At 46.0% G+C, this 23,486-nt stretch overlaps 1 protein-coding gene across 1 annotated transcript in view; it reads right to left on the bottom strand.

The window, feature by feature from the left end:
• The window catches only part of LOC142291656 (S-adenosyl-L-methionine-dependent tRNA 4-demethylwyosine synthase TYW1-like), a 293,905-nt gene that overhangs the window by 234,644 nt on the left and 35,775 nt on the right, over window positions 1-23,486 (bottom strand). Inside the window, exons 5-7 of the mRNA XM_075336334.1 lie at window positions 16,265-16,459; window positions 15,437-15,724; window positions 6,856-6,975 (exon numbers count right to left, since the gene is read on the bottom strand). Of these exons, the coding sequence (XP_075192449.1) occupies window positions 6,856-6,975; window positions 15,437-15,724; window positions 16,265-16,459 (603 nt within the window). The remainder of the gene's footprint in view (window positions 1-6,855; window positions 6,976-15,436; window positions 15,725-16,264; window positions 16,460-23,486) is intronic.

The raw sequence follows: 23,486 nt of genomic DNA, 5'->3' as shown, positions 1-23,486 counted from the left end.
TCCGGCGTGTGGATTCTTCCTCTTCTGCAGCAGCGCAGTCACTAACACTTTTCCACACTTTTATGCGTGCCTAAAAAGATGGAAACTGCTGGATCATAGTCCAGACAGTCCAAAGTGACCCCACTCTGTCTCATTGTAGGGAATGTTCCATTGTGGATTCTGTCTTAATCACATATTTTACACATGTACAAGCAAATCTGATGTACGGGTAACACAGGATATACGTGAGCCGAACCCTACTGCAATCTTTGGAAGGATGAACACTCGAACAGCAGTTCAAAATCGGTGTTTGTTTTTTATGTAGTTCTCCATGCAGTATAAGTGATTAGGAGGCTTTATTCCTCAGGTCAGTAGGATTACAAGGATACCAGATTTATATGGCTTATATAGGTTTATATTACAAACTAAATGCTCTTTAAGTTTTTGCATCACCATATTTTGAGAGCTATAATTTTTCTATTTTTCCTCCAACCGTCATGCATGTGAAGACTTGTCTTTTGCAAAATGAGAGGTGTTTTTTTTTTGCATCACTGGATTAAAAAAAGTTATTGCTTTCTATTCTGATTTTTAAAGTAGAACGAACAAATAGCAATTGAGGAATTGTTCTTTGGAATCTATTTTATGCCATTCACAGTTTGATAAGCCAGACATCTACTTCAGGTCAATACTACACACACATACACACACAGATCTATATCTATCTATCTATATATACACACACACATGTACACAGTACAGACCAAAAGTTTGGACACACCTTCTCATTCAAAGAGTTTTCTTTATTTTCATGACTCTGAAAATTGTAGATTCACATTAAAGGCATCAGAACTATTAATTAACACATGTGGAATGAAATACTTAAAGTGTGAAACAACTGAAAATATGTCTTATATTCTAGGTTCTTCAAAGTAGCCCCCTTTTGCTTTCATTACTGCTTTGCACACTCTTGGCATTCTCTTGATGAGCTTCAAGAGGTAGTTGCCAGAAATGGTTTTCCAATAGTCTTGAAGTAGTTCCCAGAGATGCTTAGCACTTGTTGGCCCTTTTGCCTTCACTCTGCGGTCCAGCTCACTCCAAACCATCTCAATTGGGTTCAGGTCTGGTGACTGTGGAGGCCAGGTCATCTGGTGTAGCACCCCATCACTCTCCTTAGTCAAATAGCCCTTACACAGCCTGGAGGTGTGTTTGGGGTCATTGTCCTGTTGAAAAATAAATGATGGTCCAACTAAACGCAAACCGGATGGAATAGCATGCCGCTGCAAGATGCTTTGGTAGCCATGCTGGTTCTGTAAGCCTTCAATTTTGAATAAATCCCCAACAGTGTCACCAGCAAAGTACCCCCACACCATCACACCTCCTCCTCCATGCTTCACGGTGGGAACCAGGCATGTAGAGTCCATCTGTTCAACTTTTCTGCGTCACACAAAGGCACGGTGGTTGGATCCAAAGATCTCAAATTTGGACTCATCAGACCAAAGCACAGATTTCCACTGGTCTAATGTCCATTCCTTGTGTTCTTTAGCCAAAACAAGTATCTTTGCTTGTTGCCTGTCCTTAGCAGTGGTTTCCTAGCAGCTATTTTACCATGAAGGCCTGCTGCACAAAGTCATCTCTTAACAGTTGTTCTAGAGATGCGTCTGCTGCTAGAACTCTGTGTGGCATTGACCTGGTCTCTAATCTGAGCTGCTGTTGACCTGTGATTTCTGAGGCTGGTGACTCGGATAAACTTATCCTCCGCAGAAGAGGTGACTCTTGGTCTTCCTTTCCTGGGGGGGTCCTCATGTGAGCCAGTTTCTTTGTAGCGTTTGATTGTTTTTGCCACTGCACTTGACACTTTCAAAGTTTTCCCAATTTTTCGGACTGACTGACCTTAATTTCTTAAAGTAATGATGGCCACTCGTTTTTCTTTACCTAGCTGCTTTTTTTCTTGCCATTATACAAATTCTAACAGTTTATCCAGTAGGACTATCAGCTGTGTATCCACTAGACTTCTGCACAACACAACTGATGGTCCCAACCCCATTTATAAGGCTAGAAATCCCACTTATTAAACCTGACAGGGCACACCTGTGAAGTGAAAACCATTTCCGTTGACTACCTCTTGAAGCTCATCAAGAGAATGCCAAGAGTGTGCAAAGAAGTAATCAAAGCAAAAGGTGGCTACTTTGAAGAACCTAGAATATAAGACATATTTTCAGTTGTTTCACACTTTTTTGTATTTCATTCCACATGTGTTAATTCATAGTTTTGATGCCTTCAATGTGAACCTACAATTTTCAGAGTCATGAAAATAAAGAAAACTCTTTGAATGAGAAGGTGTGTCCAAACTTATATAGGCTCTTACACAATGAAAACAGTTTTATAGAAAAAAAATAATTTGTGCATCGCCATGATTTATTGAACTGTTTTTTTTGGGGTGGGGGTTTGGGGTTTTGTTCCACTGACCGACCCAAGTGATGGCTTATTATCTTCGGAGGTCAAAGTGTTGTTCTTGTCAGGAATTTTATTCACTTTTTGTTCTTTGTGTTTTAAAAATATTTTACAATGGTTTTAAACTTTTTTTCTTTTTTTACTTAGACACTCTATGTAACTTTTTTATTAGCTTGGTCACTGGTGTAATGCATTGAGATACATATATGCATGGCAATGCAACACCTGTTCGTGTTAGATCAGTTCTTGGCATGGTCTAACAGGTCACTGTAGCAGGCAAACAAGCACTGTAGGTCATGACATCCTGCTGCCATGAAAATCATCAGTTCCCTGTAATCGTGTCATGGGGGCCAATGGAGTGAGAAAGGTAGCCTACCCCCTCCTCCCTTTCTAGCCTTTAATATGCGGTGGTCACTATCAATCGCGGCATTTAGAGACTTAAACAGCCAATGGCAGTGAGGGCATACAGATCCTAGTTACATGGGGAAAAGAAAACAAAAAAAAAAAACAAAAAAAAAAAAAAACACACCTTTCCTAACAGCTAAAGGAGTTTTATTTTTTTAACATGCACTTGTGAAGACATTTTTTGGGCATTTTAAGATCCATCTTTGAAGAGGAACAGTCACCAAGTCGAAAGTGGCAAGTTCCTTCTCATATTTTATTCCCCTGCCCAGAGTATTTTACTTATTGTTATTCGATTACTAATACTTCAATCCTCCATTCGGTTCCAGACACATGGGCCTTTTTATGCAGTGCTAATTTTTATAGTCTTTACCAAGGGGGCATGGCTCACAAAATTATCTGGGGGGTGTCTTTAGGCCGCTTTGCATGATTACCCAGTGAGCCGCCATGTATATCATCACAAATAACTATAAGTATATGTAAGTAACAGAATAATGCTCCAATGTATCTGAAAGATGGACAATTAATACCTACATTACTATTTATTTATGACCATTTGTGCAGTCCGCCAATTAAATGCCTCTTAGGAGTTTACAAAGGCCAAGTCATTTAATACAGAGGACTCACCAAAGGCACAGTCTTCTAGTTCCTATGTTACCCACCTATAGTCAAGCTTGGTGGATTGCTGTATTTCCCCAGGATGCCTTTCATATACTACCAGGTGTTAGGAAATATACAGTATCTCTCATCCAGGAAAAGATGGATAGCCCTAGAAGAGTGTATTATCCTAAGGGTTTTGGTGCTCCTGTTTTCAAGCCTGGATTTTTAATGAAAATGATCAGCAGTTCCTTTCCTAGCCCATTTTCCTCTGTAGCCCTCAGCCTGTGCCGGTAATGGGCTAATTCCTTACTAGGCTTGTAAAGGTGAACAGTGTACACTTTAGTTGTAAGAAAACTGAAGAGGCAGGAGGTGACTGCGCAATAGACTGTTACTGGGGGCTACGAGCCTCCATTTATTCTATTGTGTGAGAAAGGAACTACAATCTTGTGCATTTTCGGGTCGTTGGCAGTAGGCCACCAGTGTAGTCAGGGAAGATGATGTCTAGTTAGTGCACAGCCAAGCAGGGGTTAAACAGTTTCCTTTCACAAAGCTTTATAAATTAAACTGTATGTACGTATGTACAAAAAGGGGGCAAAGGGGCAAAATAAATCTTTTCATTTTTTCTATCAGCAGTGTTGAGGAAAGAAGGACTTTTAATGTTTTATATTCAAATTTCCCTTTCAAGAAGAAAATGTTAACAGATTCTTCTCTGGTGTCGTATTTACTTTTTCCACTGTATAACATTGCCCAATCATAAGCAGGCAAAGTCACACGTGAGGGAAAAAGAAAAAGGTACACTCCCCCGAGAATTTGAGAACGGGCTTTTTCAGTTTGATCACAACAACTCCTCACTCCTAGTGATAATCATCGCACTATCAGTGTTTGTCACATTCTTATGTTTAGGGCTGTGCGGACCCGGACTGTAAAAGTCCCGATCCGTGCCGTACCCAGGCCCAGAATTCCGGGTGTATAATCCTGATTCAGCACTGGGGAAATTAAAGGAAAAATAAAGCAAACAATAATTAAGCGAACATTTCATACTTATGGAGACTCTGTGTCATGGTGGCAAACTGCTTCCGGGTCGCGCATTCACCTCCTGTACTGCGCAATAGGCTCATCACATACACACAACTTTCCATGCTTTTCCCGCCCATCAGCCGTCCTGTCGTCTATGACTGGTTTCAGTCAGACACACCCCCAGACTCTGACAGTGTCTGCCTGCAGTCATCGATCAGCCCGGCTAAGTCATTGTCCACACTCACAGCCGGCGGACTTGTTCTATGGCCGCTCGCGGTAAAATTTAGCAGAGCTGGAAGCGGCGGGGGACGTTGTGTGGATTACACACGACCTGGAAGGTTGTGTGGGGGTTAATAAAGTGGTAAAAGAGGATGTGTTTTTTATATTTTATTCCAAATAAAGGATTTTTTTCTCTGTGTTTGTACTTATTTACTGTCATTTACAGGTTAGTGATGCAGGTTTCTCAGACGCCTGTGCCATGACTAACCTAGGGTTTAGTAGCAGCTGTGCGCTGTTATCAACCCCAGCTATTACCCAGATTGCCACTGAACCAGGGCAGTTCGGGAAGAGCCAGTAAAGCACCGGGATTGTCACATCTAATGGATGTGGCAACACCGGGCTGAGAATACCAGCCCCTAGCTGGCTTTATCATGGCTGGGTATCAAAATTGGGGGGGACTGCACGTCGTTTTTTGTTTTTTTCTAAATTATTTAAACAAAAAAAAAAAAAAACACATGCGGTTTCTCTTAGGCCGGAGTCACACTTGCGAGGGTCTTACGCGAGTCTCGTGTCACATCAAACACTGCCGCACACTCTCTTAACATGAGCGGGCCACATGTGTTTCTATGTACATGCACGCTAACATTCAGAGAGCGGCAGGCCATGGCGGGTGATGTCACGCCAAACTTGTACGAGTCTCGCATCACATCACGCGCCACAGCTGTACACTCTTCTGACAGGAGCGGGCCACATGTGTTTCCATGTACATGCACACTCACCATACTGACCCGTAGACACTTTCCCCGTCCACCCATCTTGGCGCCTGTGATTGAAGTCAGCTGACACTCAGGGTGGGGGCGTGTCTAACTGCAACCAATTACACACGCAGATGGGCGGGCAAGGCAGTGAATGGCCAATTGTCGGCTCCGGAAGGGAAAGCGTGACCCGGAAGGAGTGTGCTGCCATGACACAGACTCTGAACAGACCGTGCGTGCTCCTACCCCCCTATCCCTTCCACCAACGTTTTTAATCTCCAGACTCTGGTCCCCATAGACTTTTTTGGGTACCGGATTCCGGAGTGAATTGGGTTTTTTTGTTTGGTTTTGTTTTTTTTTTAATGGAGCAGGGACCCGCCAGTCCCATTTTTTTGCAAGTTCAACCAGCTCTACTTATGTTGTATCCAGAGCATTGTATCAGCCCCAGAAAAAAAAATCTCTGTTAACACCACCCTTGGTTGAAGTGGAAATCTGAATATACACATCAAAATTCCACATTTCCACCAATGCTCTGGAGTAAAGAAAAAAAAACAAAATACTTAACCAACCGCTCTGTCCCTTTTTACTCTTTGATTTGTGTTTTGTGCCTGTAAATGAAGGCTTAACGTTTATTTAGTTCTCCAAAAGTAAAGAAAAAAAATATTGTTAGTGACAGATGTTTGGTTCAGACTGCATTGGATCCCATTTAGCCTACTGCTACATAGAGAATTAGAGAACGGCCTGGACATTAGCTATCTATAGCAATAGCAATAGAAATGAACCCATATAAATACTACAAATAGCGAGTGCAGATCCCCGGTCAGTTACTTAAGCTCCATAAACTATAATCCAAAAAAGAAAAGTAGGGATTTCAAGTGGAAAACTGGCTTTTAATTCTGAAATAGGAGTCTTTCTATATATCATTACCTATGTGTGTAGAAAACTTTTCCTTCTGTTTTAATGTAGCACATACCATTACACTGTAATGAATGTGTAACATTTATACTGTACAGCTTTCAGGTTTTGGTGAACAGGCAAAACTACAATGTTATAGCACACTAATAACAAGCACAATTGTGCGTCAAGAGGTGATGAAATGTTTGAAGGAAAATAATTCATTAATTTCGTTCCTGACAGTTTTTAGATTGGCCCAATCATAGCTTGTGAGCAAAGCAGTCAATTCTGTTACTGTCAGGCATTTCTCTAGGCTGTTACTCCACGTCTGGCGACATCTAGTGGTCAAACACTGATCCTACAAACAATGCTGGATTCAAAAGGCAGGACTTCCATTTTTACCTACAGCTGCATAGGTAAACCATGTAATAACAATGTTATGTACAGTTTTTAGAAGGTCTATCGTTCACCTTACACAAGAACGCAGAGAACACTGTATGGACCCTTATGAGACATTACACCCATCACCGTTACTCACTTTCGCTTTCTTCATGCTGCTCATGGCCTTTCCCAAATCTTCCACATCTATGAGACCAGCGCTTCCTGATTCTGTCTCCCCTTCAGATTCGGATTCGCTGGTAGTTTCATACAGCTCTTCCTGTAAAAACAGATCGGCATTCTTGTCACCCACACTTGAATTATCAAAATAGAAAAGTGCTGGAAATAAGTGTTAAAGGGGTTCTCCAGTGAAAGAAAGAATGGTGCCAGACAGGTTTCATACCATCTTCTTTAGAAAAGGCTTCCATCCATGCAGAACATTTTGATGCAGTATGCGGCGTATAATTTGAACACTGACAGGCAGACCCCCTCCCATCCCTTTTTAACATCTGGAAACGTGTTACATGTGCATAATTGTTGAAACAGACTTGTGAAAGGGCCCTAAATGTGTATGCAGTATGGTGTAAGTGTGCTCATACACTGATTACCTTTTCAACCACGGCTCCTGTCCACTTTTCACTCACATGACTAAAACTCCAACTCACAGGATCACACTGGGGTCTACATGTGAACGGTTTATGATACAATGTAGGCCTATAGAGCCTCGTTCTGACAATTCACACACTAAAGGGCACTTTGCACACTACGACATCGCAAGCCGATGCTTGCGATGCTGAGCGCGATAGTCCCCGCCCTCGTCGCAGCTGCGATATCATGGTGATAGCTGGCGTAGCGCACATTATCGCTTCGGCAGCTTCACATGCACTCACTTGCCCTGCGACGTCGCTCTGGCCGGCGAACCGCCTCCTTATTAAGGGGGCGGGTCGTGCGGCGTCATAGCGACGTCACATGGCAGGCGGCCAATAGAAGTGGAGGGGCGGAGATGAGCGGGACGTAAACATCCCGCCCACCTCCGTCATTCCGCATAGCCGGCGTGAGCCGCAGGACGCAGATAAGGTGATGTTCCTCGCTCCTGCGGCTTCATACACAGCGATGTGTGCTGCCGCAGGAACGAGGAACTACATCGTAATATCGGTCCTTCTGAAATTATGGAAATGACCGACGCTACACCGTTGATACGATTTGGACGTTTTTGCGCTCCTTAATCGTATCAAAAAAGATTTACAGACTACGATATCGACTGCGACGCCGGATGTGCGTCACTTTCGATTTGACCCCACCGACATCGCAGCTGCGATGTCGTAGTGTGCAAAGTGCCCCTTACACAGTGTAAAAACAACTTTTGGCTCTAACATTAGGCTCAATACATCAAGACCAGTGTTGCAGTCATGTAAGGGATTATGTTTTGTATGTTGAGAGCTGATTATTTTAATGGCATCATATGATAGATATGATGTTTTGATCACACAAATGCCTGTCATTAAAATTCAGCTGGCATCAGACACATATACAGGGAGTCAAGCTCCTGAGCCAACTCCACAAGCCCCAACTCACTCTGATGGATATATATTCCTAGGATAGGGGATACCTTACTGATCACTGAGGGGCAGGTTGTACAATACTTGGGAGTGACAGCTGGACAAAGAAGGGAATTTTGTTTACTTACCGTAAATTCCTTTTCTTCTAGCTCCTATTGGGAGACCCAGACAATTGGGTGTATAGCTTCTGCCTCCGGAGGCCACACAAAGTATTACACTTTAAAAAGTGTAACCCCTCCCCTCTGCCTATACACCCTCCCGTGCATCACGGGCTCCTCAGTTTTGGTGCAAAAGCAGGAAGGAGGAAACTTATAAATTGGTCTAAGGTAAATTCAATCCGAAGGATGTTCGGAGAACTGAAAACCATGAACCAAAAGAACCATTCAACATGAACAACATGTGTACACAAAAGAACAACAGCCCGAAGGGAACAGGGGCGGGTGCTGGGTCTCCCAATAGGAGCTAGAAGAAAAGGAATTTACGGTAAGTAAACAAAATTCCCTTCTTCTTTGTCGCTCCATTGGGAGACCCAGACAATTGGGACGTCCAAAAGCAGTCCCTGGGTGGGTAAAAGAATACCTCGATAAAAAGAGCCGAAAACGACCCCCTCTTACAGGTGGGCAACCGCCGCCTGAAGGACTCGCCTACCTAGACTGGCGTCTGCCGAAGCATAGGTATGCACCTGATAGTGTTTCGTGAAAGTGTGCAGACTAGACCAGGTAGCTGCCTGACACACCTGCTGAGCCGTCGCCCGGTGCCGCAATGCCCAGGATGCACCCACGGCTCTGGTAGAATGGGCTTTCAGCCCCAAAGGAAGCGGAAGCCCAGAAGAACGGTAGGCTTCAAGAATCGGTTCCTTGATCCACCGAGCCAAGGTTGACTTGGAAGCCTGCGAACCCTTACGCTGGCCAGCGACAAGGACAAAGAGCGCATCTGAACGGCGCAGGGGCGCCGTGCGAGACACGTAGAGCCGGAGTGCTCTCACCAGATCTAATGAGTGCAAATCCTTTTCACATTGGTGAATTGGATTAGGGCAAAATGAAGGTAAGGAGATATCCTGATTGAGATGAAAAGGAGATACCACCTTAGGGAGAAATTCCGGAACAGGACGCAGAACCACCTTATCCTGGTGAAAAACCAGGAAGGGGGCTTTGCATGACAGCGCTGCCAGCTCCGACACTCTACGGAGCGATGTAACTGCCACTAGAAATGCCACCTTCTGCGAAAGACGTGATAAAGAGACATCCCGCAGCGGCTCGAAAGGTGGTTTCTGAAGAGCCGTTAGCACCCTGTTAAGGTCCCAGGGTTCCAGCGGACGCTTATAAGGTGGGACTATGTGGCAAACTCCCTGCAGGAACGTGCGGACCTGCGGAAGCCTGGCTAGACGCTTTTGAAAAAATACAGATAGCGCCGATACTTGTCCCTTGAGAGAGCCGAGAGACAACCCCTTGTCCATTCCGGATTGAAGGAATGAAAGAAGAGTGGGTAAGGCAAAAGGCCAGGGAGTAAAACCCTTATCAGAGCACCAGGATAAGAAAATCCTCCAAGACCTGTAATAGATCTTGGCGGACGTTGGTTTCCTGGCCTGTCTCATGGTGGCAATGACATCTTGAGATAACCCTGAGGACGCTAGGAGCCAGGACTCAATGGCCACACAGTCAGGTTGAGGGCCACAAAATTCAGGTGGAAAAACGGCCCTTGTGACAGCAAGTCTGGGCGGTCTGGGAGCACCCGCGGTTGACCCACCGTGAGATGCCACAGATCCGGGTACCACGACCGCCTCGGCCAATCTGGAGCGACGGGAATGGCGCGACGACAGTCGGACCTGATTTTGCGCAGCACTCTGGGCAGCATCGCCAGAGGAGGAAATACATAAGGCAGTCGAAACTGCGACCAATCCTGAACTAATGCGTCCGCCGCCAGAACTCTGTGATCTTGAGACCGGACCATGAATGCCGGGACTTTGTTGTTGTGCCGTGACGCCATGAGGTCGACGTCCGGCGTTCCCCAGCGGCGACAGATCTCTCGAAACACATCTGGGTGAAGAGACCATTCCCCCGCGTCCATGCCCTGACGACTGAGAAAATCTGCTTCCCAGTTTTCTACACCCGGGATGTGAACTGCGGAGATGGTGGAGCCTGTGGCTTCCACCCACTGCAGAATCCGTCGGACTTCCTGGAAGGCTTGACGACTGCGAGTGCCGCCTTGGTGGTTGATGTATGCGACGGCAGTGGCGTTGTCCGACTGGATCCGGATCTGCCTGCCCTCCAGCCACCGATGAAAGGCCAATAGGGCTAGATACACTGCCCTTATCTCCAGAATATTGATCTGAAGGGATGACTCTATCGGAGTCCAGGTTCCCTGAGCCCTGTGGTGGGGAAAAACCGCCCCCCACCCTGACAGGCTCGCGTCCGTGGTGACCACAGCCCAGGTTGGGGGTAGGAAGGATTTTCCCTGCGACAGAGTTGGGAAGGAGCCACCACTGAAGTGACGTCTTGGTTGCAAGGGAAAGAGAGACGTTCCTGTCGAGGGAAGTCGACCTCCTGTCCCATTTGCGGAGAATGTCCCACTGGAGTGGCCGCAGATGGAATTGCGCGAAGGGCACTGCCTCCATCGCTGCCACCATCTTCCCCAGGAAGTGCATGAGGCGCCTCAAGGGGTGTGACTGACCCCGAAGAAGAGATTGCACCCCTGCTTGCAGCGAAAGCTGTTTGTCCAGCGGTAGCATGACTACCGCTGACTGAGTATGAAACTCCATCCAAGGTACGTCAGAGATTGGGTCGGTGTCAACTTGGATTTTGGGAAGTTGATGATCCACCCGAACTGCTGGAGAGTCGCCAGAGCGACGGAAAGGCTGTTTTGACACGCCCTCTGAGAGGGTGCCCTGACCAGAAGATCGTCTAAGTAGGGAATCACCAAGTGGCCCTGAGAGTGTAGGACCGCCACAACCGATGCCGTCCTTCTTTGGCAACACAAACAAGTTGGAGTAAAAGCCGCGACCATGTTCCTGGGGGGGGAACAGGGATCACAACTCCTTCTGTCTTCAGAGCGTTCACCGCCTGAAAAAGTGCATCGGCTCGCTCGGAGGGCGGAGAGGTTCTGAAGAAACGAGTCGGGGGACGAGAGCTGAACTCTATCCTGTAACCTTGAGACAGAATGTCTCTCACCCATCGGTCTTGAACATGTGGCCACCAGGCGTCGCAAAAGCGGGAGAGCCTGCCACCGACCGAGGATGCGGTTCGGGGATGCCGAGAGTCATGAAGAGGCCGCCTTGGAGGCATTGCCTCCGGCGGGTTTTTGGGGGCGTGGCTTAGCCCGCCACGCATAGGAGTTCCTCTGGCCTTTCTCCGGCCTGCTGGACGAAGAGGATTGAGGCTTGGCGGAGGGACGAAAAGACCGAAACCTCGATTGTATTTTCCGTTGCTGAGGTCTCTTCGGTTTGGACTGGGGTAAGGAGGAGTCCTTTCCCTTGGATTCCTTAATAATCTCATCCAATCGTTCGCCAAACAAGCGGTCGCCAGAAAACGGCAAACCGGTTAAGAACCTCTTGGAAGCCGAGTCTGCCTTCCATTCGCGCAGCCACATGGCCCTGCGGACTGCCACAGAGTTAGCGGATGCCACCGCTGTACAGCTAGAACTGCGTTCATGGCGTAGGAAGAAAAAGCTGACGCCTGAGAAGTCAAAGACGCAACCTGCGGAGCAGAATTACGTGTGACCGCATTAATCTCAGCCAGACAAGCTGAGATAGCTTGGAGTGCCCACACGGCTGCAAAAGCCGGGGCAAAAGACGCGCCCGTGGCTTCATAGATGGATTTCACCAGGAGCTCTATCTGCCTGTCCGTGGCATCCTTTAGCGATGAGCCATCTGCAACCGATACCACAGATCTAGCCGCCAATCTAGAGACTGGGGGATCCACCTTGGGACATTGAGCCCAACCCTTAACTATGTCAGAGGGGAAGGGGTAACGTGTGTCAGTAAGGCGCTTAGTAAAGCGCTTGTCCGGAACCGCTCTGGGCTTCTGGACAGCATCTCTGAAGTTAGAGTGATCGAAAAACGCACTCAGTGTACGTTTAGGGAACCGAAACTGGTGTTTCTCCTGCTGAGAAGTCGACTCCTCTACAGGTGGCGGCGGGGAAGATATATCTAACACCTGGTTGATGGACGAGATAAGGTCATTTACTATGGCGTCCCCTTCAGGTGTATCAAGATTGAGAGCAACGTCAGGGTCAGAGCCCTGAGCTGCGACGTCCGCCTCGTCCTCCAGAGAGTCCTCAAGCTGGGAACCCGAGCAGCGTGAAGAAGTCGGGGAAGATTCCCAGCGGGCCCGCTTAGCCGGTCTGGGACTGTGGTCCGGGCAGGAGTCCTCCACGTGAGACCTAGGGCCCCCCCCTGGGAACGCGCTGCGGCGCGGACAGAGAGGGGCCTGGAGGCGACGATCCAACAGGGCCCGGGGCCTGTGTAAGGACCGGTCTGGACTGCAAAGCTTCAAGCAGCTTGGCAGACCATTTGTCCATAGACTGAGCCATGGATTGTGAGAGTGACTCAGAGAGTTTTTCTGCAAAAACGGCAAACTCTGTCCCTGCCGCCTGGACAGGGAGAGCAGGGGGGTCTACCTGAGCCGAGGGGCCCACTAGTGACCGAGGCTCCGGCTGAGCAAGCAACACAGGGGTTGAGCATTGCTCACAGTGAGGGTAGGTGGAACCCGCAGGTAACTTAGCCGCACAAGAGGTACAGGCCGCAAAATAACCCTGTGCCTTGGCACCCTTGCTCCTTGTGGACGACATGCTGTTGTCTCCTAGGAGAGTGATCACTGAGGGTATATGGGAAAGGGTATACAGCCCGACCGAACAGAAATATATAAATATATAGTATCTATTCCGGCACCCTAAGGGGAGCAGCACCGGGTGACCGGTGTGGCTTACCGACCGCTAAAAAGCGGAGCGTGTGTCCTCCAGATTCCCTGCCTTAGGTCTCCCAGCGTTGCAGAGCTCTTTCCTGGAAATCCTCCACCGGCAGAATGCCAAAAAAATGGCTGCCGGAGCTCTCTGGGGAGGAGTGGGGCCGTGGGCGGCGCTAGAAAAGTGCGGGAATCTGGAGTCCCCACAGTGATCAGTGAGGGGGGAGGAAACATACAGGATGCTCCGGCCCTCACATCCGACGTCAGGTCGGCAGTCCCGCCCTCACCCCTGATAGACAGGCCCGGGGGCGGGAGTTTTGCTACTAGGCCGCAATTGAAGCCGGGGACTAAATTTAAGACCGCGGCCGACAAGCAGGCGCGGAAGTCCGCCGGCCGTCACCAATAAGCAGCTGCTGCAGCGTCCGGGATGAAGGCGCTCCATGCACATCCCCCATGGGGACACAGAGTACCTTAGTGATGCGGGGCCCGGTCCCTGAGGATAAATAGACTCCTGTCCGACAGATTCCCACAGGGGCTGCGGAGGGAGCACGGTCCCAGTGAATGGATGACCGCTCAGGATCCCACTTCTCCCAGAGCCGCTAAGGGATGGTGAAGGAGACGGCATGAGGCTCCGGCCTTTGTACCCGCAATGGGTACCTCAACCTTAACAGCACCGCCGACGTAGTGGGGTGAGAAGGGAACATGCCGGGGGCCCCGTGGGGGCCCACTTTTCTTCCAACCGATATAACTAAAATGAGAATGCATGAGTGGATGTGTGCCTCCTTCCACACAAAGCATAAAACTGAGGAGCCCGTGATGCACGGGAGGGTGTATAGGCAGAGGGGAGGGGTTACACTTTTTACAGTGTAATACTTTGTGTGGCCTCCGGAGGCAGAAGCTATACACCCAATTGTCTGGGTCTCCCAATGGAGTGACAAAGAAAAGCAAATGTATAGCAACCTATTCTAAATCAAAAGATCATGTAGACTTTGTGCAAGCTTTAAACATGGATGTAATGGATGTGGATATAAATAACATTATACCATTCCTGCCCAAATACAGATTTAACCATTTTGTTTTACCCACAGCATTTAGTTTGCATTTCCACTTCCATGATCAATTATAGTTGAAGAGGAATAGTCACCAGCCGTGCAGACGAGAAAGTATATCTCACAGCCATGACCGCACCTGTAACATGGACATGCCTGAACCGTTACCCATCTGTAGAGCACACAACAGCTGGAGTGGTAAGGAGGACGCAGTTTCTAACAGCACGCAAAGGAGCAGTAGCGCTGATATGTAAGAAGACATTACCCCCAACAGACTGCATCTTGATTCATTAGCATCAAGTGACAGAAACACGCACAGAAATACTAGCACTGGAATGCCAATAATAGGTTATTAATGGTTGTCTGAGGAGTGTTCTGCCACACCAAATATACTTGGGCAAGGAAATCATCTAGATCCACTGCTGGCAGCTCCTTTTTAACGGCTGACCAATGACGTACCAGCTCTGCTCAATAGGAGACAAGTATGGAGACGCTGCCATCAATGGCAGCACGTTTAGGTGACGCAGGCTGCTCACAGTTGTACAAACAGCAACAAACAGGGTGAAGGAAAGCTTGACACGCCCAATGGAAAACCACGTAACCACACAACCAGGGAGTGCAACGATGAACGATGAGGATCGCAAGGTGGACTATATCTTGAATAGAAGGAAAAAATATCGGCACATCCAGCGTAAAATAATTTCTGTCTTTATTTTCACATAATATTAAAAAAAGTCTATCCATATTAGAAGACCCTGACGCGTTTCCAACGCAAAAGAGCGTCCTTAATTATAGGCCTATGATTAATGATGCTCTTGCGTCGGAAACGCGTCAGGGTCTTCTAATATTGATGGACTTTAATAGTACAAACAGCATGCAGCCTGGCATTATTGTGTTGAAAAACAGCTTCCTGGACACAAGCATTCCTTCTTGGTGATGCAATTTCAATGTCAAAGAGTGTAGATATTTGTTAGATCATCAATATCAGATTGGTGGGGGTCGTACACCACCACAGTAGGATACTGCAGAGTCACTTGAATAGGAGATGATGTGACTAACCGGTAGCAGCCACTTAACGCTATATATAGCTACACTATTCAATATCCGTACATGGTTTACATCTGGCTGTCCAGGCAGATAACAGCTGATCATTGGGAGGTAGTGGAAATTACACCCACACCATTTGATACTGGAGACCACCAAGTAATCATATACATGTATCTCTCCATATTTACCTCAGAGCCTTCATGTTCTGACTCCCCAGATTTGTGCTCATCTTCGTCCACAGCGTTTGTTCCATCCTGGTTTGATTTGCATTTTGTCTTCTTACATTTACCGCTACACTTCTTTTTCTCCCCATTCACCAGCGCCTTCAACCTGCTTAGGAACTTTGCCTTCCAGGCACTGAAGTCCGCTTCCATGCTGCCATGCTTGCTCTTTATAACATTACAATCTCCCTCCGCACGGGTCATCACCCGGCTGGCACTCAGCATCCACAGCCACTTGTCAATATTCTTACCGACCTGATAATCAAGGAAAGAGACTATTAATGAAGACCTAAAAGCTAATCAGAACGTACAATGTACTTAGCTTCTAATGAATGAATTTATATATTTTAATAAAATGCTATAATTAAAGCAAACACAAAGATCCTCATATACTACATAGGGCTATGTGCACATGATAGTCTTCAGGCAAATTCCACCTAATCTGTCTGAAAAATCACCTCATAAAATGAACATAATTCACTTCAATGTCAAAACAACATTGCTCTGCCATGGTTCCGTCTTGTGTCACTTATTTTAACCACTTCAGGGCCCAGAAGCCCTGATGCCATTAAAAGACTTGACATGCTTGGAAGCCACCAGACCTCTATATTTCACAATATAGAGTAAGATGCCAGTGGCTGAATCACCGCAAGAACAAAAGCAAAACTACCAGTGATGCCGCCTCAGGAAAACCTCCACGGATGTCTTCCTGAAGCGGCTTCACCTGGGGAAATGTGGCGGCTCCAAACAAAATGTATGGCAAGAAAGAAAAAAAAAAGCATAAGCTATTATTACCGTGTTGTAGTGGCCAATGTATACAGAGTTCCCTAATCCAAACACAGCATATCTCAAGCCTTTGAGAAACGTTTTTCCAAAGCGGAAATCATTGGAAGCTTCTTCCAGCCATTTGCAGAACCACTCTGCACTCTCCGGAGGCAGTCCATCAGTGTAGGTAGCAACTAGGAAGACACATATGCTTTGACTTGTTGTCTACGAAGGAAAAAAACAGAAATGTTGTAAGGGTTAAAAAAGCTACTTCAAATCCTTAATGTCTTTAGATGTTCATCAATGGAACCACAATACAATAAATTGATTTAAGGGTGTACTAATATAAGCAAAAATTCAAGTAAGACTAAAAAGGTTAGAAAATGAGTTTACTGAATATGTACCGGCTAAGAACTCAAGAAAACTGCATATATCTGTCATAAGAATTATAGCATTATTCCTGACTGACATTTATGAGTGTTACTGGGATGACTTCCAACACGCATCTGGAGGAGAATTCACATGGACAGAAACAAAGCACTAAACCATATGTACAGATGACAAAAGGCCATAAACACCGGATCACAGGACAGGGCGCAGAACGGCTTTACTACGGAATAGAATACATTCATTTCTCATCTGCTTTGGTTCCTAGTAGGCTCAGAGCACTTCATAGTTTAGATTTTGTTTTTTGTTGTTTTTTTTAATGCCAGTCAACAATGAGAAAACCAAACACTAGCAGTTTTTCAAGCAAAGAATCTAGTGAAACATACATAAAAAAAACACCAGGTGTCTTTTGAGCCTTCTCATTGACTTGTATTGTAAAAGTATTGAGCGTCTTGAGGGAAGAAAACCCCTGAAGAATGGTCCACTCATTTTTGCTTGGCATCTTTGGAAACTTGAAGAAATTAAAGGGAACCTGTTACCAGGTTTTTACCTTATGAGCTGCAACCACCACCAGTCACCCTTATATACAATATTCTAGAATGCTGTATATAAGAGTCCAGGCCGCTCTGTATAATGTAAAAAACATCTTTATTATACTCCCCTCGGGGATGGTTTGGTCCGATGGGTATCGCTGCTCTCAGTCCAGAGCCTCTTTCTTCCAATTTGTGCGATCACGGTGCCCCTGCCCAGCCCCGACTGTCTAGTCACGTCCTGTATCATTCACAGAGAGGTCTCCATGGCACTTCTGCACATGCACATCAAAGTGCACATGCTCAGGAGCGCAACGGAGGCCTCTTTGTGAATGACGCAGGACGCGTCATGCACACAGAGGTGGGCAAAAGGACGGCGATGGCACAAGATGGAGAAGGTGCCAGACCAAAACCAGCAACACCCATTGAACCGGCCGCCCCCTAGGTAAGTATTATAAAAGGTGTTTTTTACGTTATACAGAACTTCCTGGGCTCTTATATACAATATTCTAGAATGCTGTATATAAGGCCTGACTGGTGGTGGCTGCAGCTCATAAGGGAAAAACCTGTTGACAGGTTCCCTTTAAAAGACTGAACATATGCACAATAATTTTACATCGAACAGTTTCAAAGAACTCAGTAAACCAGATCCAACAAATCCAGATACTAGAGTATCTATTTTATGATGTGGTAAACCATGACACCTAAGAAATATCCCTCACTTCATGATGAGATTTGCAAATTCTCCATAAAGTGAGCAATTGTTATACTCCATATTAACAAATAAAGTTATTGCAAAATAATTGAGAACATTTCAGCTAAACATCAATTTTCGGACTACAAGATAATATGTGATGTATAAATTTTGATATGCGGAATCCAAAAATTACATTCGCTGCCTCCAGTCACGTCCGGCTTTTCTGCAAAATGCTGTATACTAAGGAACTCTTACAGTGATACCTTAACATTACATATAATTAAATTATATTATTTAGATATGGTAAATACATACAACGAACTGCTGAATATGCTATCGGTATAACTAATAGGAAGACTGCCAACATCAGAGTTTTATGTCAATGTAAGCATCATGAAAACAGATGGCATGATTCAGTCGTTCAAGAGGCTTACAAGTTGCAGAAAATTTGACTTTGTTAAAAAGGTTTTTGTTGAATATTTCATCCAACACTTAAATAGTTTGTGGACATTGCAGGAATGATCCTAAATATTCTGTTATATTTGTGGTTGTGTTAAAACACCCATCGATTAACAATTACATCATAACTATTCCAGACCATCCAAAAATAAGTAATTACTAACCGGTAATGTGATTTTTCGAAACCCATGACAGCACGACAGAAGGAGGATACGATAGGATAGGACACGTACAGGATAAAAAGGGCCATACCTCTCCCATGCATCAGGTGAATTAAAGAGCACGAGAGGACTTCCAAACAGACATCATGTATCTATAAGGTTAATGCGAAGTGTATATATAATATACAGTATATGTGACTGAAGAAAATATAAAAAGTGCTGGGGTGTTGTCATGGGTTCCGAAAAATCACATTACTGGTAAGTAGTCACGTATTTTTCATTCCCCCATGACAGCACCACACAGAAATACAGAAGGGGGGGAGAAAGAAGAAAAAAAAAGTTCAGAGAAAGCCCACAGCCTGCAGAACCCTTGTCCCAAAAGGTGACATCAGAGAGGGATAAATCCAATCGATATTGCCTATAAAAAGGTAGAGAGAGGACCATGTCTCTGCCTTCAAATCTGTTTAATGGACATGTCTGACTTCTCCGCCCAGAAAAATGCCACGACTCTTGTGGAATGAGGTCTCAGCTTTTTTGGAATAGCCTTACCACTCACAGAATAAGCTAAACTAATAGCCTCCCTAATGCATCTGGATAATGTACATTTATAAGCCCTAAGCCCCTTTCTATGACTCTGAAAAGAGACAAATAATGATGTCTTTTCTCCAAGATTCTGTGACCGATAAGAACATCTGTTAACATCTAAAGCAGAGGTCTCAAACATGCCCCTGAGGCTGGTTGTTGCGGCCCGAGTGCCTACAGACCCCGTGATGATCACGTTACTATGCAGGGGGTGACGCTGGCAGGGATTTACTACAGTTAATGCATTTGTGGCACAGCGCGCTAGGAGCTCTCTGCACTATACCAATGTCAAGCAGGTAACATCGCTGTATGAAGACACCTGTTTGCCTGTGATTGGTAGAGTGCAGAGAGCTCCTAGTGCGTGCTGCGCCGCAAATTAATTAAGTGTAGTAAAGCCCTGCCGGCGCTGTACCCTGCATAGTAACGCGATCGTCACGGGGTCTACAGGCCACAACAAGCAGTTAAGAGAAAACAGAGGGAACAGAGGAAAGGTGAGGAGAATCTTTTTTTTTTTCTTTTGTGTATGTCAAGAACAGCATAATAGGGAACTAGGATGAGGACTGGAGACACTACTACTTGGGCACAATGCTACAAGGATTGGCACAATGCTACAAGGATGGGCACAATGCTACAAGGATGGGCACAATACTACTGGGCACAAGGATGGTGGACATTACTACAGGGGACAAGGATGGGCACAATGCTACAGGGGACAAGGATGGGCACAATGCTACAAGGATGGGCACAATGCTACAAGGCACAAGGATGATGGACATTACTACAGGGGACAAGAATGGGCACAATACTACAAGGATCGGCACAATGCTACAAGGATGGGCACATTACTACTGGGCACAAAGATGGGCACATTACTACAAGGCACAAGGATGGGTACATTACTATTGGGCACAAGAAAGACACAAAAAATGTTTTTACCATTAAAAATGCTTTTTTACATATAAACGTAACAAACTGCAGGAATGTTTGAATAAACAAGCAAAAATTGTTCACAAAAAGTGATCCAAAAAGGTGTATAGAAGAAAATACATGAAATCACTAAAATGTCACTTTGCTCTGCAAAGAATGCAGCCACCCAAATCTTTTTTTTCTATGTGCTGCCCATACACCCAGCTGAGTTTGAGAACTCTGATCTAGAGAATGCAACTTTTCCTCTTGGTGATTTTTGGGACTCACACAAAATGATAGAAGAATTACCTTCTGAATCCTATGAAATCTGGAAGCTACTTTAGGGGTATATGCTGGATGAGGCCTTAAAATGACTCTCTTCCCAGAAGTTATAATGCCTATACGTTCAAAAGGGGTTCTGTAAGGGCTGCCAGAACCAGACTCATATCCCATGGAGGTAGACCTGGCCTAGGAATAGGTCTTGACCTAGAGCAGGCTTTGATAAAACGGGAACCCAACGGACACCTGCCAAATCACAGTTATAAAAGAGCCCCTAGAGCTGATACCTGAACCTTGAGGCTGGTAGTCTAGAGACCCTGTTCTAAGCCTTTTGAAGGAATTCTAAAATTGAATTGACTGGTACGCAATCCTCCAGCTTTGCTCCTGAAGAGGCAAAGAATATTCTCTAGTTTCTACCATAGATGTTCATGGTAACTGACTTACTACCCTGGAGCAGGGTAGAAATCAGGTTAGGAGAAAACTTTCTTTTTAATAGTGACTTCTCAAGTTCCACGCCGTTAAATGTAGGCTGGCTGCTTTAGGATGCCGAATCGGCCCCTGGGAGAGCAGGTCCAGAGCCTCAGGCAGCACCCATTGTTCAATGACGAACATCATTCTTAACCAAGAAACCCACGGTCTCTCTGTCCAGAACAAAGGTATCAGGATGACCCTTGCCATGTCTTCCCTATTTTTCTTCAGGACTGCTGGAATCAGAATTACACCTGTATGCTAGATTGAAAGTCCATTTGGTCATATCGCCAGCACGATAGTCATCAGAGTGTGCCTCTAAAGGCCGCTTTACACGCAACGACATAGCTAACGAGATATCGTTGGGGGTCACGGTATTCGTGACGCACATCCGGCCTCGTTAGCGACGTTGTTGCGTGAGACACCTACGAGCGACTGCTAACAATCAGAAATACTCACCAAATCGTTGATACGTCGTTCCTTTCCCAAATATCGTTGCTCATTTTGGACGCAGGTTGTTCGTCGTTCCTGAGGCAGAACACATCGCTACGTGTGACGCCCCGGCCCGGGAATGACTAACAACAGCGTTCCTACATCCTCCGGCAACGAGGTGAGAGTGACGTGAATGCGGCTGCTCTCTGCCCCTCCGATTCTATTGGTGGCCCGCTGATTGACGTCGCTATGACGCCGCACGAACCGCCCCCCCTTAAAAAAGAGGTTGTTTGCCGCCCACAGCGACGTCGCTAGGAAGATAAGTCTGTTTGACCCGTCCTAGCAATATTGTTCGCCACGGGCAGCGATTTGCCCGTGATGCACAAACGACGGGGGCGGGTGCAATCCCTAGCGACATCTGCCCGTTTGACAGCTCACCAGCGACTTTCCAGCAATCCCGGACAGGTCGGGATCACTGGTGGGATCGCTAGAAAGTCTCAGTGTGTAAAGGGGCCTTAAGGAGCGGATCAGCTTCTCAGTTCACTTCATAAATGCACATGTATGGTTGTCATCACTAAGGGATGTTGTTCCATGCAGTAGGTTGTTGTGCATGTTTTTTATTCCATTGACAAGGACTGATGCACAAGACATGACAATCGTGCAAATGTTTTGGCACGTATAGGCCACTGTAAAGCAATCAGTACCACTAACTTCCTAATACAAATCTGAGTGGTGGCGGCCAAACCTTTTAAGTTGCTCAAAATGAGTTTGGGCCCTAAGAATGCATGGCCCCCCCACCCTTCTCCGCGATTCATTCAAATAAAGAGGGGCGGATCAGCAGTATTTGGCCTCGGCCACTACATGGTTGACAAAGCAGTGTGCTAATCAGCTCCGCAACCACTAACATCTACCTACCGCTGGCACGGAGAATAGCAGATCGGCGAAGGGTGCAGGGTATCGGCCCTCCACCAATCTGACAATATAAAATTAGTAGAACAATCCTTTAAAAGAATTTGTGGTGAAATAGGAGTTCAGAGAAAAGAACAGTAGAGATGAGCGAACCTATGCAAGTTTGGTTCGGCAGGTTCAGCCTGACTTTTGATGATGTTCGGTTTGGGACTCAGACTTGACCTGAACCCCAATGGAAGTCATTAATTGGGCAGTTCGGGTCTGCGCCCACATGCAGCCATCCATAAACAGAACACTTCCAGGGGAGGGTGGGTGGAGGTTTTCCATTTTTTTGGGGGGGGGGACACTACATCCGATCACGCTGTTGTTACTCCCAGTACGAGCCGTTCAAACACTGCAAGCCGCTTGTACTAAGCTAAGCAACAAGTATACTCCAGCACAGTGATGCAATTTTTTTTTTAGGGAGAAGACTAAGCAGTCAACAGCATTTCTGTTATTTTTATTTATTTCACCCCACCCCTTCACCCTGAATACACTATCTGCAGCATCTAAAATAACAAAAAACGCAAACACGAGAACCTTGACAGGAGACGCGAAGCCTAGAAACAAGGAGCACATGACAGCAGTAAGAACAGAGAATTAAGGCCCAGTTACATGCAAAGACATCGCTAACGAGATATCGCTGGGGTCACGTAATTTGTGACGAACATCCGGAGATGTTAGCAACGTCGTTGCGTGTGACACCTACGAGCGACCGCTAACGATCCGAAATAAGGGAAAAATCGTTGATTGTTGACACATCGTTCCTTTCCAAAAAATCATTCATCTTTAAGACGCAGGTTGTTAGTCGTTCCTGAGGCAGCACTCATCGCTACATGCGACACCCCGGGAACAACGAACAACAGCGTTCCTGTGTCCTCCGTCCGGGAGTGACGTTAATGTGGCTGCTCTACGCCCCTCCGCTTCTATTGGTGGCACACTGTCGGCCACAGCGATGTCGTTAGGAAGGTAAGTACGTGTGACGTGTACTAGCGATATTATTCGCCACGGGCAACGATTTGCCCATGACGCACGCACGACGGGGGCGGGTGTGATCACTAGCGACATCGCTAGCGATGTCGCAGCATGCAAAGCAACCTTTAGCCATAAGATTTCTAACAATACACACACAAAAAAACAGGAGAAACAAAAATCTGCAATTCTATTAGCTAACAATCGTAAAAAGACCATCTTCAAGCCGTTTATGTTGCCCGCTTCTTGACAAATGAAGGTGTAGTCAAGTGCTTTGTTTATATAATCCAAATTAATTGAAGCAAAGACAATTTGCCATTATTTTTTTTTTTTTTTTTTTTTTAATCCCGGGCAAAGAAGCTTCCCATCAAGAAAAGGTCAAGTCAGGTTATAAACAATGTAAATGCTAATGTGCCATTAAATTCACTGGC

The sequence above is a fragment of the Anomaloglossus baeobatrachus genome, chromosome 2 (genome assembly GCF_048569485.1).
Source record: "Anomaloglossus baeobatrachus isolate aAnoBae1 chromosome 2, aAnoBae1.hap1, whole genome shotgun sequence".
Lineage (NCBI taxonomy): Eukaryota > Metazoa > Chordata > Amphibia > Anura > Aromobatidae > Anomaloglossus > Anomaloglossus baeobatrachus.
This window is presented reverse-complemented; position numbering and strand designations above follow the sequence as displayed.